We start from the raw sequence: 19,389 nt of genomic DNA on the forward strand, positions 1-19,389 counted from the left end.
GCAGGTCACTTTTCGCTGTGTCTTTGGACATGCAAAAATAATTTGCGCTGCGTGAAAGTCGAGGGAAGAGAGAAAGGAAGGAACACTGCTGGTTTCGTCTCAAGTGAAAAATAAAAGCTTCTGGTAATTATCACAAAATCCTTCATTTGGGCCGGTGGGACAAGTCTGTAGCGAAAATGGTTTCTTATTGCATGTATAATAATAGTACAGTGTGTGATTTCTTATCATATAAAAATGTCAAATACAACCAAAAATGTATGCCATGAAGGAAATTTCAGTTGAGTGTTATTTAAGCAAGATGTTTTATAGATTAGTAAAGTTAAAATAACCTCCGCATAATAATGACATAGTTCTAGTTTAAAAAAAGAAATGGAACCCCTTTTTATAAAGTGAGAAAAAGAGTGCATCTTTAATGGTATACATCGTGTATGAGACAAAGGTTAGATACTCTTGGGACATATTATAACCTACGCACGTTTTCTTATAGTAAATTATTCTAATGTTTGATCGTAAACTACTTTATTTGTTTTGTGCAGCCTTATATTTAGCACAATCAAATAAGGCAACAAGAAAACACCGTAAACAAATTTTATTCTGCTATTTAAACACCTTTAAGCTGCATTGAACAGTAATTCCAAAGTGACAGTGTCATTCGGACGTTTACTTTTACATCTTATTCAGATTCACGATAAAGAAGTAAAATACCAATAAATAAATATTCATGCAATCTCGAACACATGCTGATTTAAAGGTAAAATCACAGCATGAATGCAGATACAAGCAATGGGACTGCACGTGTAAAGAAAATTCAGTAGGAGTTTTATATTTTAGTTTGATGAATCAGTTTTATTTTTGAGGACACTCACTTTCGATAATTTGTAGATCTGCCTGCATAAAGTAGAAATTAATTCATATACAAAATGCTTTGATAGCACTGAAGTTAAACTGATTTAAAGGGTGAAGCATGTGCCACCTTAATATGCCACCTAATAAAACCAAATTTTGCTATATACCCAAAGTGTTACAGGTTACTGAATATACATATCATTTTTAATTTTGAAGCACATAATAGATTTTCTTTGCAGGCACCAGTTTGAAACCTTCTACAAACAGTAATTTGCCGTGGAATTACATCCCACAGTATCATTAGGGTTTACCATTTTAACTCAAGTTGTCTTTATAGACACATTTCCCTTTTTCCTTTGTGATTTACTCTCAGGTGAAAGGTAGTGGTCATGCCATTAAAATGGGTTTAGTCTCATACCCATATAAACAAATACGCATTGTGTGTGTGTGTATGTATGTATATATATATATATATATATATATATATATATATATATATATATATATTTATATATATACAATAACGGATGCAGATTAAACTTATTTTGTCTTCTTTTAAACAATCTGGCAGCCAGAAAAGGAGAGAGCACACAGGAGTTACGTACGCAGAGTGGGAGGAGTCCCTAGTCTAGTTGCATTTTAATTGGCTGTTAGCTCGCACTGAGTTGTACGGTTATCAGTAATTATATTCAGCATGTTTTGCACAAGAAATGTCATCCAGAAAGGGCTATCTTCTTCGTCCGTCAAATTATACCACGAAGATGTCATGCTCCGATAGCCCATCTGGACATTCATTTTTAGTAGACTCGCTCATCAACTGTAGGGCCGAAGGAAGTGGTCACTACTACCAAAGCAGTGGGGTGTACTTGCCACCCAGCACCGAGTATTCATATGGTCTGTCTAACTGTGGTTATTTTTCCGGACTCAAACGAAACGAGAACCATAACATGGTCCCTACGTCCAGCCCATACGTCCAGGGCATGGAGCCGTGGCTGGAGACATCAAGATCGTGTCGCGTTGAACAACCCGGTCACCAAATTGGCCCCAGGTCCTTCTCTCCTGCCATAAAAGAAGAAAACTCATACTGCGTGTACGAGTCGGAGAAGGGTCCAAAAGACACGGTCACGGAGGACATCTCATACTTGAGGGGGACGCCGAGCTCGTGTCCGACTGGTACCGATGGAAGTGTCCCCGTGCCCGGTTATTTTCGACTCTCTCAGACGTATTCGTCGGCTAAAGGTTATCCCGACGACGACCGGCCTGATTCTGTCCAGTTCGCAGTGAACCGACTGGACGGCGCCACCGATGCCGTACCCACAGAGATGCGAGCGGTGGAGAGCCGAGAGCCGCTAGCCTGCACTCCGTGCGCCCCGGTTATGGATAAAGAGAGCCGTAAGTCACCAAGCGGCCCTGCTTCGTCGCCAGAACATCCAGAGAGCGGCTCAGACAGCCAAGAAAAGGCAAATAAAGGTTAGTGCTACTGTTACGCGAAGAATCGTCATTTATTTTTTGATTGCCCTGACTGCAGACGATTGGTGGGAATTTCTGGACATCAAAGGCAGATGGAGACAGTCGCACTCACTCTCGTTTAGATCAAAATATGTTGCATTGTTATATTCAACGATCCTTCTGTAGTGCTTTGGTTTCGCCTTTGAGCCACGTTAGCCAGTTGACTGTACAATCCTGAGCGAGCTTGCTCTTCTTGCTGGTTTTATTATTATATGACGAGGGATAGCACGCCCAATCCCATTCTTCAGTGCTCTACGATGTTTGAAGTCACCCTGTAAACCTTTACAGCAGGAGGTTAACCTGATCCTGCCATAAAGAGGAAAGGTGTGTGCTATTATGCTTTTGATCACTAACTATGGGTTTCCTGAAGTATCTCATGCAACACTAAATTACGACGGACTATATATAGATACCATGGTAACTATTAAGTTTGGCTCATTTTGAATTTTGAAGTCTAGTCTAAAGTTAGGAACTAGCCTTGAAAAGCTAGATTAATGATGAACGTGTACTGCAAAAATAACATTTGGTAATAAGCATAAATCTTGCATAATTCGTTTTTGCAATCATTTTTATGGTATATCTGATAACACACTAGTAAAATATGAGATTAAAGATGAACTATTCCTTTCGGTTGTTTTGTTTAAAAAAATGTAAATGTAGGCAGACTTGAAAATAAATGCAGTCTAATCTGAAAACCACAACAGTCATGGTATCGTCATTTGTTAATTCATTATCTAACTGTTGGACTTATGCTTTCTCCACTTTTTCAACAGGCGAATCCAAATGTGAGAACACGGCAAACTGGCTGACTGCAAAGAGTGGTCGGAAAAAGCGCTGCCCCTACACGAAACACCAGACCCTGGAGCTGGAGAAGGAGTTCCTCTTCAACATGTACCTAACTCGAGAGCGTCGTCTGGAGATTAGCCGCAGCGTTCACTTAACGGACAGACAAGTGAAAATCTGGTTTCAAAACCGCCGCATGAAGCTTAAGAAAATGACTCGAGAGAACCGCATTCGTGAGCTGTCGGCGAACTTCAGTTTTTCCTAAGGCCTAATGGAGATCTTTGGCGCCCTCCAACCACTTAAAGGGGTACCAGTTCAAATCGTGCATATTTTACTCCTGCAGGATACTGATACTGATAACTTATTGTGTCATACGCTGTTGGGAATTTTTATGTCAGTGCATCAGCTTTAAATTGACACTTTTCGTGATATCACGATTCGTGATAACCAATAATGCGTAATTATTTATAAAAGTCAATTGTCAATTGAACTACTTAAAATGTTTTTTTTTGACAACTGTAAATAGGTTGACGGAAGAGGATATATATATATATATATATATATATATATATATATATATATATATATATATATATATATATATATATAAACTGTACATATTTGCAATATTTGCATGATGTAACATTAATTATAATCAAAAAAATTGTTATGTCCTCGTTTAGAAATTGTTGGTGACTGTTTCGTCCAAGCCTTTGGGTAAAAAAGCTGAGCTAAGGGTATTTGTAGAAAATGTACAAAAATAAACACGACTGGTAAATCTCTCATATGCTTATATGTAATTTAAGTAGCCTACATTATGGAGAGGCGGACAAATGCAGCAATAGCACAGCTGGACTGAACTGTGAATTAACTATTGATGTATGTTAGACTATATATGCCTACAAAAAAAATAATCTGAAACAATTCACACATATTGAGAACTACGTCTGCACATACAGTGTTTCAATGTGTCCAGCTTTGTCAATTTAATTCAAGTCTGTATTTCCAAAGAAAAACACAGAAGCATACATTTAAATGATCAGATTGTTTTTTTAGATTACACAGTGATTTTGCTGCCAAATAAGTGTTAAAATACCTCTCACTGTACATATTGACTGGAATAGTAACGTCACCGTATTATCTCAGTCTGCTGGTATTTTCATTAAAGATCTGTTGTAGGAAAATTCTGTGAATTCTGCTGAATTAGTATGTATTTGAAAACACTGCTAAAAACGCGCTCATGACAACTGACTAATGACAACTGACGTGTTTTAGCTGCCTGTGAAATGGATGTGTCTGGATAAAAAATAAATGGAATACAAGTGTTTGCTTGCTTTGCTTAGCATCATTCTTCCGTTTTCTCTTACTCTTTAGTCCTCGGGGAAGAGAGAGGACTGCTGAGTGGTTTAGGTAGTTTTATGTTGTTGGGCTCTGTTTTGAACCCCCACAACACGAAACTGTCTGAATTGCCTCGCAGTGAAATTCGACTCAACATCGACCTCATCAACAAGGGAACTTAAAATAATCAAGAATAAACGATGTTTTATTTTAGGGCGGAATTGCATTTTGTACATTCATATATGATATGGTGTTATCCACTAAATAATGGCAGGAATTAAGAAGATGTATGATATTCACAGTTTAACGCAGTTTGGCAAATGCAATTACGAGAATACCCTAATGCTAATCTTGTTTGTAACCCAGGCTTAGCTGAAAACGTTACAGTGATCCATGCATAAACACTAGAGGAGCGCAAAGAAATGGGAAAGCTTTGAGAGGATGTGCCATGGAGTCGCTAAGCCACCGCAAGGCCTCGGTTACGATCAAAGCACTTCGGCCAAAGCCGTGTGCGCAGTGCAGGCATGTATAGGGCCCACACCGCCCGGATGTTTCTGCTGCTCTGGAGAAGCAACACAAAAGCTTTATTGGTGATATTCAGTCCAGACTGCCGAGTAATAACCTGGAGGAAAACAGCCTAATAGCCCTCTTATAAACGCAGTCTGTTGTAGCACTCGGCTGTCCACACAGGTCAAAAAAGAAAACTGTACTAGTGAAAAAGAAAATAGAAAGCTTGATTGTGTACAAACGTATCCTGTTGCAGGTAGCCAATGTGTGGAAGACCATCTGAAAGGTAATACATAATTTTTATTTTTAGTTACTTCGGTTATTTTGTATATTGGTATGTTGTAGTGTTTTATCACTTCTGGAAATTCGTTTTTAACATTACAATACTGTGCAATAGTCTTCAGGAAAGAAAAGTGGCCTAAACTCCTTATCTCAGCAATAAGTGCGCTTGAAAATATATATATATTGTTATATTGATTAGAATAAAACACGCAGTGTAATGTATATTTGGTTACTTAGCCACTGTTTCTTTTATTCCACCTCACCTAATTTTATTTAATGACGAGTTTACACCATAAACGGTATTTGGATGGAAACTGAGGAGAAATGTCGTAGTGCACGTGTATAGTGCATGTATGTGTTCGTAGGCAATTTATTCCAATGTTAATATGTTTTTTTTTCCCAAACAAATAGATACGCATTACTTGGATAATACATTACATATTATACTTTATATATAGTATGTACTTTACATATACAGTAAACTAATATATCTTTCATACAGCGGTTTTGTTTTTATGGCTTTCAGTAAAGCTAATCTAAAGCTGGTCTAATACCAGGTCCTCCAAAGATTTATCTTGTATGTAAAGGTTAGTATTCACGATTATCTATATTTTCACAAAAATACCAGAGCTTTCATGTAACAGAGATCATTCAAGAAACTCTCTGCCATTCTAAGACAACCAATTTGTCGATTTTCATATATGCTCGATATCATATTCATTTTATTTAGCCATTTTAATTCTTAGAGTATTGCAGTGCAGTGGCACTTTTAACAATTAACAAGATTGTAATGTGGACAATGAGTGTATTTGCATCATTCTAATCTACACGTTTCTATTTGTTAAAATTAACAAATGTGTCCAATTGTAAAAACGACCAAAACGACTAACATAAACCATGAAATTTGCTTTTGAGGTCTGATTTTCAGCACCATACCTAAGATATAAAACAATCTGCCATTTCAAAACATCTTGGTAATATTTTTTACATCTCGTTAAAATGACACGTGAGACGTTTATATTTATGCGTTTCAAACGCAGTACAATAGTTGCAAACACCTTTGGAAACCCGGCAACGTTACTAAATTACTGGCCACAGCTAGTAGATCATATCTCAACTATTCCATGGCACTTACTGCCATATAAAGCTTACATATGGCTCACGTAACGATTGACTTTATTTCTTAAACATGTCTGTTATGTTTTATGTCGCCTCGTGCTACTATAAACATTAGCCTATGTGTTGGTCACACACAACGTGTAAAGTCTGTAAAATATAGCATTTCTTTTCGTCTAGATTGTCTGGATTCGGCTTGTAATATGCAGACTAAATCATTAAAACTTTGGCTTAAATATTTGTGATTTCACTGAGATACAACAATGGTGTGGTAAATATGACAGTTATCAAACCCTCAAACGCGCCCGTTTCTAACACGCCAAAATGAACTAATTTAATTGCAAAGAATAAAATTAAATCCACGGTTATTAAAACGCACGGCTCTTCCATTAACAGTTTACTGCAAAATGGAGGCTATGTAACTCCGTGCCCCTTTATTGTTCTCTCTCTTGTTCACGTGACTGCGTCGTCCAATCCAATCTCGGCCACGGTTCAACTTATCCGAGGTCTGTAGTTCACAGTGAAGTCAAGTAGTTACTAGAATTGCACATTTGCACAGATTGCGCTTTTGTGGCCATTTGGTGGTGAAGGTGGGTGCGGACGCCAGGGTCGCGCGCTCGTGCCTTGCTGTTTTGTTATGTCGACGCTGGGCACCCTGGGTTATTACGCTGACTCGCACATTCCACACGAGGATGACGATGATGATGATCATCACCCCCTGGCCCCGAGCTTCTCTGCAGCGCCGGTTCTCCAGCACGCTCGAGAGCTGACGCTGTGTGACTATGGCGAACAGGACTCTTATGCTTTTCAGGCCAGGTCGGCAATTTTCGGCGCCTCGTGGAGCCCAGTGCCCGTGCAGCCGCCGGGGAGCGCGTCCGTAGCTTATCAGCCATACGTGCACCACCCGTGTCCCACGGCAGAGCCGGAGGCGGCGTGCGCGCGCCCCTGGGCTCCTGAACAGCTGTCCGCCTCCCTTCCCTTCGCGGGACTACCGACGGATACGCAGCAGGACATCAAGCTAGAGCCGCTGCTCCGACACGGGGAGTGTACGGCGCTCGTTGGGGCTGACGCGGAGCTGCATGACGGAACACCCACGACGACGAAGAAGGTGTCCAGCCAGGCAGACCCTCCTCAGCTAAATGACGAGAAAACGTCAACAGACGCTAAACCAGAACTGGACCCAAGTAAGTGCAGTTCTAAACGGTTTGGCTCCTGCATGTTCTGAACTGTTGGTTCAGCTGTCCAACTAATTTTACGCAATGTATGTCATTCTTCATTAAAATAGCCTTAGGTGTGGCAGTAATAAACAGTGTACAAAGACAGTACTGCGCGCAGACACAAGAGAGCGAGCTCTATTATTTGCTAATAAACCAAAATAAGGCACCTGATCTAATAACGCAATTTAAAGTGAAAATATCAGACAATGTTTTTTCTTTTTACTCCGAAATCTAGGGACTATGGCTCGCGCTGTTAAAAATAGGTTCCACGAAGAAGAAAAAGATAAATATGTGTAAAGAACATTTTGTTTTTAAAAGGTTTAAAAAAGTCAATGTAAACGTTATTTACCAATTTTCAATTTCGAGGTCTTTAACACTCATAGTCCCTTTAAATACTGTTTTTGTGGAACCAGAAGTGGTTCTTCTATGGCATCGCTTAGTGATTTGAATTGAATGACAACTACGATGACATTTCTATATTTTTAATAAGCTGTATGTCACAGTATTGCTGCTGCAAATATAGAGGCCTTATAATTATTGCATTAATCTTGGCCTGACTGCATGGACTGGTTGACAGATTGAGATCCTCACTTTATAGTAAAGCCCTTGGTTTTACATAGCGTTGATGGTAAATAAGGAGTGAAGAAAAATGCAATTTGCTAATGTGAAACTGATCATTCAGAGAGCTTTATACTCTTCACAAATGTTTAAACAATGTAAGAAATCTGGTTGCGTTCAACAGACGTTTGGTAGGCTGCACATTTCCCCCTTTCAGGCCTACAAGATAGTCGCAGGCCGGCAGTCATAAAACGGTCATAAAATGGCCGCAGTGTGTAATCTTCAGGGCAATATGACTAGCCTCTGTGTTTTCCTTTTCGACCCTTCTTGCAGATAATCCCGCTTCCAACTGGCTACACGCGAAGTCCGGCCGAAAAAAACGCTGCCCTTATACTAAGCACCAAACTCTCGAGCTGGAAAAGGAGTTTCTCTTTAACATGTACCTATCCCGCGACCGTAGATACGAAGTGGCAAGACTTCTAAATCTCACCGAAAGACAAGTCAAAATTTGGTTCCAAAACCGTAGGATGAAGATGAAGAAGTGCAACAAAAATCGCCCAAAAGACAACTGTGAATAAGAGAACTGCAGAGCGCACTGCAGTGGTTTGTACCGCTTTTCTCCTCTGCACAGATTATTTTGTAAACAATGCATCTGCTTTTTGTGTAAAGCAACAAGAAAAGAAACAGAAAAAAGTAAAACAGTGTCCTCTGCACAATCTCTCCAGCTGAGGATGTGCCTGTGTACTAGTGGCGTCATGTGTAAGACTGTCAGTCCTTCTGTCTTGTGTTTGCTTATAGGCCTACATGTTTCGTTGGTGTCCATTTGTCGAGCCTCTTTCAGTTTTGTGGAACTTTTCCAAGCTGGCTACTGATTTCAGGGATATGTACTGAAATGCTCGATGTTTAATAGTGTTGGTTTGCATGAGTATCAGTGGCCCACGATGTCGATGTTTTATGTAACTACCTAGATGTATTTAAACTACCTATTTGCATTATGAATATTCGTGTTTTGTCATGACGACATCAGTGAATTTTGTATAGTAAACATGCTTGAATTTTTTGTGACTATAAGACATGTTCGATAAATACCTCAAATTAACAAATCAGCCATTCTCAAACGAGAGACCATCTGTGTAGATGACAACAATAAAGTTGTGAAAAATGTGAGATTTGTTACTATTTTATCCCAATTGCTAAACAGTAAACTGATGTAAAGGTTTATTACATGATGTAAACCTTAATTACATTAGAATTACTAAAGGTTATAATTCAATAATTTCATAGAGACAATACAAAATAAAATGATTCCTATGTTATAGGAACGAATTTATTTCAACAAATCATTTGAACTTCTGTAGAGTTAAGTGGAGTTAAGAGGTTAGATAAAAAAATATTATATATATTATAAATATAATAAATAAATAATAAATAAATAATAAATATATTATTATTATTATTATTATTATTATTAATAATATGTTTACAGTTACACGGACTTGTTAAGACTGTAATAATCAATAACCAATTTTTTTAAACAACAAAATAAAAGTGCAGGAATTTCTTAAGGCCACAGCTTTCAAATATAACCCAAAGTTTGCTGGGGACATGAGAACTGTATCAACCGTATCCTGTTTCCCCAGCTCGTCCTGTATCTTTCACTGGTCTGCTCAGTGTCGCCTAAACTGCCTGCATAAATAAGGTTTGAGTGTGCTGCTAGTGGACGAGCCTATGTGTTATATGTACGCGCCCTCGCAGATGATATTGGTGACCATACGGCAATAAACCACAATCATAGTCTTAACTGTTTATGGGGTGCAAAGCGATTGAGGGTCGACCTGGAGAGACTTTTTTTCGACGCCACACTCCCTTATCAACATTAGTATAATAACATGGGCCAGTTTGTGGGACAAACATAGGAGGTGGCCAATTACATGAGCACTGGTCTACCGCATACATCATAAAACTTTAACACAGAAAACATGCATGAGCTCTTGTTTCGCTACACGAATACACCCATTTGTTGCCTTATGTGGTACTGTATGGAATTGTTGCGGAATTATCGTCGCTATATATTTATGTCTATCTTTCGATATATATACCTAGTATATATTATAAGATTATTGGGTTTTAAGTTTGTTTGTTTTTTTGTTTTGTTTTTTGCCGTAGGCTCTGACATGGCTGTGCCTGTGATGAGCCTGTTTTTAAGAGTTCAGTCACAGGCAGTGCCATAAAATGTGAGAACTGTCTGAATTTCGACACTAATTACTTTATTGCCCAACAATTCCGGCTTTCCAATCCAGACCACCTATTTGTTGTCACGTCAAACACAAAGGCGCAGTGAAAAGCCACAAATTCAGTCACTGGCCAGTACTTGCCATTGGCTCTGTGAAAGCCACAAAATATTTGAATTTTTACAAAAAAAACATTTAGCTAAAAACACTTACACTTCAGTTAAAAAAAGAACCTCAAAAAAAAAAAAGTTGTGTGTGCTATTTGTATACTCACGAACGCTCTGTGACTAGGTAGTGAATAGAAAAATAGACCACACAGACTTTGACGCGTCAGATCTAACAGTCTAATAGTAATCTACATATGGATGATAATGTAAACCTGAGAATACAGAGGTGTCCAATAGGCAATAACAGAGCAGCACTACTGCCTTTTCCGCTGATATCCAGCAGGTGGAGGCAGTGTTCCAGCTAAAACTCCCAATGCCACGCCTATGTGTACTCTGAGCAATAAAACTATTAAACATCATTGAATATGGCATCGACTGACCAACGTCTTGTCCTCTCATTTCTTACTTATTTAAAGAAGGTCCCCTTTACAAAGGAGTAGTTTATCACCATGAGTGACGTGAGTGGTCATAGAGTCGGTAATCCTGTTTCTGTTGGCCTCTCTATACTATCTTAAATTTAAGTAGTTTAAAAAATCTTTCAAATGCACACCAATTAAATCCATATCCCTGCTGTAAAACAAACAAACAAAAACCCAAATGAATGTCGCTGGTTAAGATGGTCACGTGGTAGCGTCCAACCTAATGCCGCATGTTTTTCTAAAGTTTGTTGTGCTTCAACTGTGAGGAAAAAAAAGATAAAAATATTTTCCATGATCTGTAATACTATAAGCATGCAAACATGATTCAGGACAACTCGCACTTGTAAATAAATAGTAAATCACACATGTAAATATCTTACTATATCCCACGTAGTCTACTGTCTAATCACAGGCGAGTTGAAACATTTGATTCTTTTCTGTATACTCTTTAAAACAATGTATCTTGTCTTGGTTCTACGAAAAATTGTTTCAGAACCATGACATTCAACTTTTAAGAAGGTTATTCACACACACACATATGCCAATTACAAAATTAGTAAACAAAACGTTGACATTAGCTCTGTATAATAGCTCTGTTGCATTGATTTGAAAAAAAAATCGGTTAAAGAATTATATTATTTTATCATTACAAATTCCTGTACATACAGATGCTGTCTTGAGCAAGGCAGGCCTCAAAATATGCTAATTGTGTAATATGGAGAGCGAAAATGAATTTGTTTACATCTCTGATCATTGTGGTTTCATGTTTTAATGGATAGCCTGGGGGGTTTACTTGTAAGTTGCAACCGTACTACTTAACTGACCTTAATCTGCAATAACAAGCTTCTGACCGGTTTAAACAGATCTTATAATTTATGCAATATTTGTGAACAACTAAATGATAAAATCTATCTATCACATATTGGTTCAACAACTTCAAGAAATGTTCAGCAAGACATGACGTTCATGACGTTCTTTTCATCAAAATCTACTTGTACGCTTGTAAGCACAGTGAAATTGACATTTCGCTGTGGCTTTTAAAGATGATCACTAGGGGCAGTACTGAGCCGTTTCATTTCACCTCAGCTTCCATTACTTCGATTCACCGCTGAGATGGATACCCCCAAACACAAATAATAGACCATTACCTTTACGTCAACCTGGTCTCAGATTGATATAAAAAGACCCCCCCCCCCACCACCACCACCATATTATGTTTTTGTATTTCCATTACAGTACACACTCTTGTTGAAAACGAACTTAATTCCAATAAAAATGTCCTATTTAAAAAATGAGGGAGGAATTGTCTTGGTTCTGTATGCTGGAAAATAGCAGTTTAGCTGGCAAAGTACACATTCCTAAATGTAGGGTAGACTTATATTTTTTCTACCTTGGAATTGGATCCTACACTTTACATCGTATCATGTTTTGGAGACAGGTTTTTAGACAAGGAGCTTACATTCAAAACCCTTGCAGCATACACGACACTTCCGTGAGGGCTGGTTTCAGTGCTCTTTCCTGACCCCACGACCTGCAATACATCAAACTCGAGGTCAACTCCAGACAAGCAGGGGCATTTTCGTGGTCCGTTGCAAGATGTTCAAGTGGTGGCTATAAGGATCAGCACCTGGGTTCAGGAAGTTTAGTGACATTGCAAACACAGCCCCATACCAGACAACCATGTGCATGTGTTGGTCACTTTTTTATTAGTCGTTGAATGAAAACCTCTGTCTCTTTCTGGTACAGTTACATACAAAGTAAACAGCAGCGGAGACACAATGAAACACAACTCAACTGAGGTCTCCGTCACGTACATACGACGTTAGGGAGTGTTCTTTTTTATATACAATGTAACTTGGATTAAATACACTGAAAAATGGTTGATTTTACAAAAGTGCTTTTACTCAGAAAGCATCCCTAGTTAGTGAGACAGACTAGAATACTGTCAGAAACAAAAGTCAATTTGGAAACCTAGATACAACGATGAACAGTATTCAACAGCTACATACATACACTTTACTGTAAAAAAACGGCGTTAAAAATTGCAAATTAAAAAATACCACATCAGCACAATTGTTACATTAAGTTCTTCTTCAGTACATTGAATATGTTTAATGCATATTCGATATTCTTGAAACAGTTTATACGCATGTGGTGCACATATTTATTTTCAGGATACACACACACATATATGACATCAAATTTTCTTTTTTTTAAACGTCACAGGAATGAGCACAGTCCGCACACACACACACACACACACACACACACACACACACACACACACACACACACATATATATATATATATATATATATATATATATATATATATATATATATATATATATATACACACACACACATCCAGAAGAACAATGGCTGCATGGATCTCATTTACAACCCGGTGCAATGTGTGTGTGGGTAGAGGGTCATCCATCAAACGCCAGAGTGCTTGTGCTACTGTGGGCTGCTGCTTTTGCAGACGCCATAAACACCCCGTATACGCCTTGCCTGTGCTCATTCACACTGCATGCGTCGAGGAAAAACACAAGAAGAGTGTACAATAGCCTATTAATAAACCTAACTGTACTGTTATAATGATAATGATACCAGAGCGGAAAGTGTGCCAGTATAATCTCACCTTGGTGATGATTTTGTTCCGCGGAGGCATGAAGCAGGAACCATGGGCCTTAGGTTTCTGTTTCTCTATGCTGTTGGTTGAGTCGGACTGTTGTTTAGGTAGGCTAAAGTGTTTTTTTTTTTCATAACCCACTATGTTATAGTTCTGTGTAGTTATAACGTTTTGGAAAAGCGTACCTTTATGTTTATTACAATGCTTTATACATTCAGTAATATTTACTACATTCAACAACAAGAACAAGAATAACTACTACTAATACGACTACTACTACCACTAATAATAATAAGCATAGTAGTAGTAATAATAATAATAATAATAATAATAATAATAATTATTATTATTATTAATATTATTATTATTATAACAATAATATCACAGACACTGTGTAAAAACATGTGCAGAAATTAGTAATGAACAATTAACATACGTAAAAATCAATGTATTTAAAAATGCTTGGCTTATTGAGTAACTCATTTTAATGATCTATGGTGATCCAAATTACTGACCCAGTTAGTGTATTCGACAATGTAGTATTTACCATTTAATTTAGCAGGAGTTAATGTCAGCGATCTGCACTGATTCTTATGTCTAACAGACGGTAAGCGAGGCTCTGCGTCGTGCCAGACACGTTCACAAAGACACGGAGCTGGAAGCTTAATTAGAGAGAAAGGCCAAATAATCATATACTCCTTCCATATTTCAATAAGAAAACTATTTTTTTTCTAATAAGGGAAACGGATTAACACATGAACACATTAAAGACATAAAACACATTAAAGACATAATACAATGAAAATGAGTCTTATTTAAACTTTGTATTTACAAACAAACACTGACCAAAAAACTGCATTTTTATTATGGCCATCTTTGACTACTACTCCTTTTATTTAGCTATTCAGATTATTTAGTAGTGTTAGCACACGAAACTGTAATGTAACGAAAATATAAATATTTACGTTGATATTTATTTAATAATTAATGCTAAACCATATATATATACATATATGTATGTATGTATATATATATATATATATATATATATATATATACATGTATATATATATACAGCTTAAAATGACATTCATAGTATGAAATAATGTTATATATAATATCGTATAAATATGAATAAATATATGTATGAAATAAGCATTTGTCATTTGTTCTATTCAATAGCTTCGTTTTCTGCCGTTGTTCAAATCGTGAGAAAAACATCAGTTGGTAGAAAATGTGTAGGAAGGAGTGGGTATTTTTAAAGAATGCCAACACCCACTTTCTCTGTGTACAATAGATCCTGTGTAATGGCAGAATCAGTCGGTTTGTCTCTCGTAGTCTTTAGGTAATCCTATTCACTTTTAAATCCGTTCTTCCATTTTGGGATGGAAAAATAACGCAGGAATAAACGAATATTTGATCCAAAAGTATCCTTAAAAATATCCTTCTCGAGAATATCCGTCCTGCTATTCCTGTTGAGGTCAATTAATTTGTCTCCCCAAAAGAAATACTGTATAAACGTATTTAAAAATCAAAAGAAATTCTTCAGCGTGAGTTCTACGTTGTTCCCCTCTCCCCGGCCACATATGATCTAAGAGAGTGTTAGATGGTTTAAATGTGTTCTTAGGGCACGAAGCTGTCAGACCTTTTGGCGAGTAAGATTGATAGCGTGCAGGCTTCCAGGGCTCTTTGTTTGGAATATAAGCAATAAAGTGCTCATGGCCTAGTCTTGCTTAGCTGAGCCCTTCTCAAGGCACAAGGGAAAAAGTCACTTGCTAAAAACAGTTTATACGTTTATCATGTATTCATAAATATGAGCTGTGTTGCAGACTGAGCGTCCAGAAAACAGTGCTTCAAACCCTCGATGTCACTGTAAGGTCAATGGACATGTATAACGACGTGCAGCGACGTATAACCTCATAATAGTTTACCTTCTGTTTACGTGTAGTTAGAAGAAATTAGGATTTTCATGATTTAGTGAGGTATTTTTGGTTAGGTAAAATTATAAATGTATAAAGGAATACGGAAGACAGAATTGTGAATTAATATGAATTCATTAGTGTGTCTGTATATGTAAACTTATATATTACTTTGGTCGAGATCTATTATGTAAATATGAATAAACACACGCCTGTCTATTCATAGTCTACACAGGTGTGTGTATATTCTCACCTTTGTTTATCTAAATTGTATAGTTAGATTTGAATATGTTTGCAGAGTAGTGTGTATATTTATATGTGTGTATTACTGATTTTAATGAAATCCAGTCACCCTTGAATCACATAGTTTAGGACGACTGTGATTTGGGACAAAGCCTGTGCAAGTGCGCATGCGCGCGTCAACAGTTCCAACCTGCGTGAACTGCTGGAGTGAGAACTGTGGAGCCCACGTGCTCCTCCCTTCCTGAATGCGCGTACACGCGCCTTTACGCGTTTCTTCGCAATGCGCGTTCCCTGTCCGAGAGCGCGCATTGTTCTAACAAAAGTTGTGGTAAAACTCACAAGCAGGATGAGCGCGTTTCTTTGGTCGGGACAGTCTTCGTGTGTGAATGTGGCGAGTGGGAAGGAGGGGTGGCCCGGAGTCCGACTACAGTGGGAAACGACAAGTGGGGGAGAGAAGGAAGAGGAGGAGGAGGAGGAGGAGGAGGAGAAAGAGAAGGAGGACACGCTGTGTTTCAGATAGAGCTGTCTGCAGAAAGATAGAGCCAGAGCTACTTATGATCTACCGAGCGGCGGACAAACCGGCCATAAACGCGCGAATAAACTGGCCCGTCCCAGAGCGCAAGGCGTTCCTTTTAGACTTTTTCTCGATCAATCACACAGACAGTGGCTTCTTTCGATTAAACCCCAAATTGTCATTGGGTAGAGGTAATCATGTGACAAGCAATACGGTCCAATTTCAACCTTGTCTCCATGAAAGCAATAGTTTAATAGTATCGCCGTCCCCATACGGCCGTAATCAGCAATATAGTTTTTTTTCTTTTTTTCTTTTTTTCACGCACGCACACGCACGCAAACAGTGCATTTCATTAATTCTTCTCGAGCCATAAATCCGTGAGCGGTGACTTGTGAAGACTCCTCGGAGATGAATTACGAATTCGAGCGAGAGACGGGTTTTATCAACAGTCAGCCGTCGCTCGCTGAGTGCCTGACGTCTTTTCCCCCTGTCGCTGATGCATTTCAAAGTTCATCAATCAAGAGCTCGACGCTTTCACGCTCGACACTGATTCCTCCTCCTTTTGAGCAGACCATCCCGAGCCTGAACCCGGGCAGCCACCCTCGCCATAGCCGCCCCAAGCAGAACCCCAATGGCTCCTGCCCGCTGCCCGCCGCTTCCTTACCCCCGGAATACCCTTGGATGAAGGAGAAGAAAGCTTCAAAGAAGAACCAGAACTCGGCTACGGTCACCACTGAGCCTTCTCCTGTCTACTTCTCTCCTCAAGGTAAAACGAGGCATTTTGATGGTGCGATTTCAGTTAATTTTAGCATTAAGCTGACCTATGTATGTTAAGTATGAGTATATTTTTCCCCAATAATAACATTTATTTCAAGTTTATTTAAGACATTACCCCAATTTCCCTTAACTAATGTTTCATAAGTCCATTTCATAAGTTCCCAACTAACGTAATTTACCAAAAAGTAGTTGGGAAATGTTTGGTAAACACGTCTAAAATAGCATTCGTCGTGGTTCAAATCAACGTCAGTTTATGCATTAGTTCATATTGGAAGTATATAACCGCTTTTTTGTAAGTGGAGAGTATTTGGTGTTGACTCATCGCCGCATAGCAGGGTGTGAATTTTAATATTTGACAGTAATGAAGAGTGATAGATTGAGGTATTCCTCGAGTCGGCAGCTGCCTTGTTCATTAATCTCCTCTCGGGCTGGTCACACCAGACACATCGCTGCTTTCTGGCTTTTGGGGAGGCTAGGAACACAAATTATTCCCAGCACCGTGGCTTGAGTCCCACAAACAATTTATGCCCCCCTGAGAAGCACCATATATTTGACAAGTTTGCGAGGTGCGCTGTAGGGCCCACTGCGCTGTGTTGTAATTAGTGGCATCTCTGTAATATATAACGTGGTGATGTGATTTTCCCCTCCAACCCCTGCTGTACAGGATCACCGGAACTCGCGGATGGAGGCGGCGGCGGAGCGACGACCCGCAGGCTGCGGACGGCCTACACAAACACGCAGCTACTGGAGCTGGAGAAGGAGTTCCACTTCAACAAGTACCTGTGCAGGCCGAGGCGGGTGGAGATCGCCGCGTTGCTCGACCTCACCGAGAGACAGGTGAAGGTGTGGTTCCAGAACCGTAGGATGAAGCACAAGCGACAGACGCAGTGCAAGGAGAACCACCACAGTGAGGGCCGGCCAGCAAGCCTGGAGGCCTCGGGCGAGGGAAAATCCCTTTTGCCGCAAGTTTCTTCTGGAGCTCTCTCGGAGAGGGAAGGCTACGCGTTTCAGCACAACTCATCTCCTCTTCAGCATTCACAGAATGGACACAATGGAGATGTCCAAAGTTCTACTGTTTCACATTTGAGCAGCAATGAGAAAAATCCGAAACATTTTCCCAACCCGTCACCCACTGTTCCGATCTGTCCCGCAACAATGGCCGAGGAGAGTGCATCTGCTCGGGACAATAGCTCTCCCCCGGCCCTGGATTTTCACTTTTTCTCCTCGGATTCCTGCCTTCACCTCTCAGATGCCATATCTCCGAGTTTGTCAAACAGTCCTATGGGTTTATCAGAGGAGACTTTTGATTTCTTCTCCGAGACGCTCACAACGATCGACATGCAACACTTGAGCTATTAACTAAAACTTTTAACCGCGATGGATTCGCTATCTTTCTCAAGTTGATGGTCAGTGTGTTTTGATTATGACTTCAGAAAAGAGAATAAAAATTAGACATAGACCATTAGCATACGATGTGTTCAGTTTAATTGTTTAAAATTGAATGATCGTTTGTGTTTATAACGTAAAAAGGCGAAAAGATATTTTTCTCGTTTTTATTTTTGTATAATTTCCCCCGTATTTTCCTAGAATAAATTTTTACATGCTATGGAAGATAAAGCATGCCGTTGTGTTTTGCATTAATTTATTATTATTTGTTGTGAGTGTTTTTTTGGTCAGGACCGAGTCTTTTGGTCAACGGAAATGTATCTAAAATTCAAATCAAATGGGGAAAAAAATAATTATTTATGTTCTTTATTTTGGAAGATGCTAACATAATATTGCTGTGTTGGCTGTTTAGATGTAGTTAAATGCAATGCGTTTTATTTGGATACACACAACGCTCAAGCATTGTGTAGTTAAACTATGCACATTCAGAACTGCAGTGCGCCTTTATAATCTTCCCAAATATTTACTGCTAATAACCTCCACGTGGATTGGGTAGTTTTAGTAGTTTCCAAAATAAATAGACTGAAATACATATTGATTATATTGGCGGATCGGTAGAGGCCTTAGCTGTTGCAGTGGGCATGAAGATGCATTTAAATGCGCAGCAAAATCAGTTTAAAAGAAAGTGTCATAAAAGATGGATACCACTGATGGTGCACAGCCTAGAAAATAAACTCTGAGTGTATCGGAAAACGCAGGGAGTTCCCTGGCCAAGAGCTGTAACGTTTAGGAGTTTAGCAATTAAATTTTATAGCCTATTAAACCTTCGACACAGGCTTAGTGTTGAGGCAGCAGTCTAATTCAATCCGTCCCCGAGAATGAGCGCTGACTTCAGCAGCACTACGAGTTTGCATTTTAATGTATATTTACTTGATTTAGATT

General features: G+C 38.9%; 2 protein-coding genes across 6 annotated transcripts; both read left to right on the plus strand.

Annotated features, from left to right (window-relative positions):
• The first annotated feature begins 1,369 nt into the window (after window positions 1–1,369).
• On the plus strand, window positions 1,370–4,463 carry hoxa10b (homeobox A10b). The gene is made up of 2 exons (XM_072679409.1): window positions 1,370–2,316; window positions 3,129–4,463. Exons 1-2 carry the CDS (start codon window positions 1,557–1,559, stop codon window positions 3,401–3,403), a joined length of 1,035 nt encoding a protein of 344 aa, XP_072535510.1. The 5' UTR covers window positions 1,370–1,556; the 3' UTR covers window positions 3,404–4,463.
• A 1,588-nt stretch (window positions 4,464–6,051) lies between these two features.
• On the plus strand, window positions 6,052–18,678 carry LOC140555990 (homeobox protein Hox-A2b-like). 5 transcript variants are annotated; one of them, XM_072679407.1, is made up of 3 exons: window positions 6,052–7,565; window positions 8,490–8,759; window positions 16,855–16,939. In XM_072679407.1, exons 1-2 carry the CDS (start codon window positions 7,019–7,021, stop codon window positions 8,732–8,734), a joined length of 792 nt encoding a protein of 263 aa, XP_072535508.1. In that variant the 5' UTR covers window positions 6,052–7,018; the 3' UTR covers window positions 8,735–8,759; window positions 16,855–16,939. The 5 variants fall into 5 exon arrangements, with proteins under 5 accessions (XP_072535508.1, XP_072535507.1, XP_072535506.1 ...); XM_072679405.1 differs by lacking the exon at window positions 8,490–8,759 and adding an exon at window positions 17,726–18,678 and having other exon boundaries at window positions 7,425–7,565; window positions 16,855–17,050; XM_072679408.1 differs by lacking the exon at window positions 6,052–7,565 and adding an exon at window positions 17,726–18,678 and having other exon boundaries at window positions 8,694–8,759; window positions 16,855–17,050.
• Window positions 18,679–19,389: the final 711 nt, after the last annotated feature.

Source organism: Salminus brasiliensis, chromosome 5 (genome assembly GCF_030463535.1).
Source record: "Salminus brasiliensis chromosome 5, fSalBra1.hap2, whole genome shotgun sequence".
Taxonomy (NCBI): domain Eukaryota; kingdom Metazoa; phylum Chordata; class Actinopteri; order Characiformes; family Bryconidae; genus Salminus; species Salminus brasiliensis.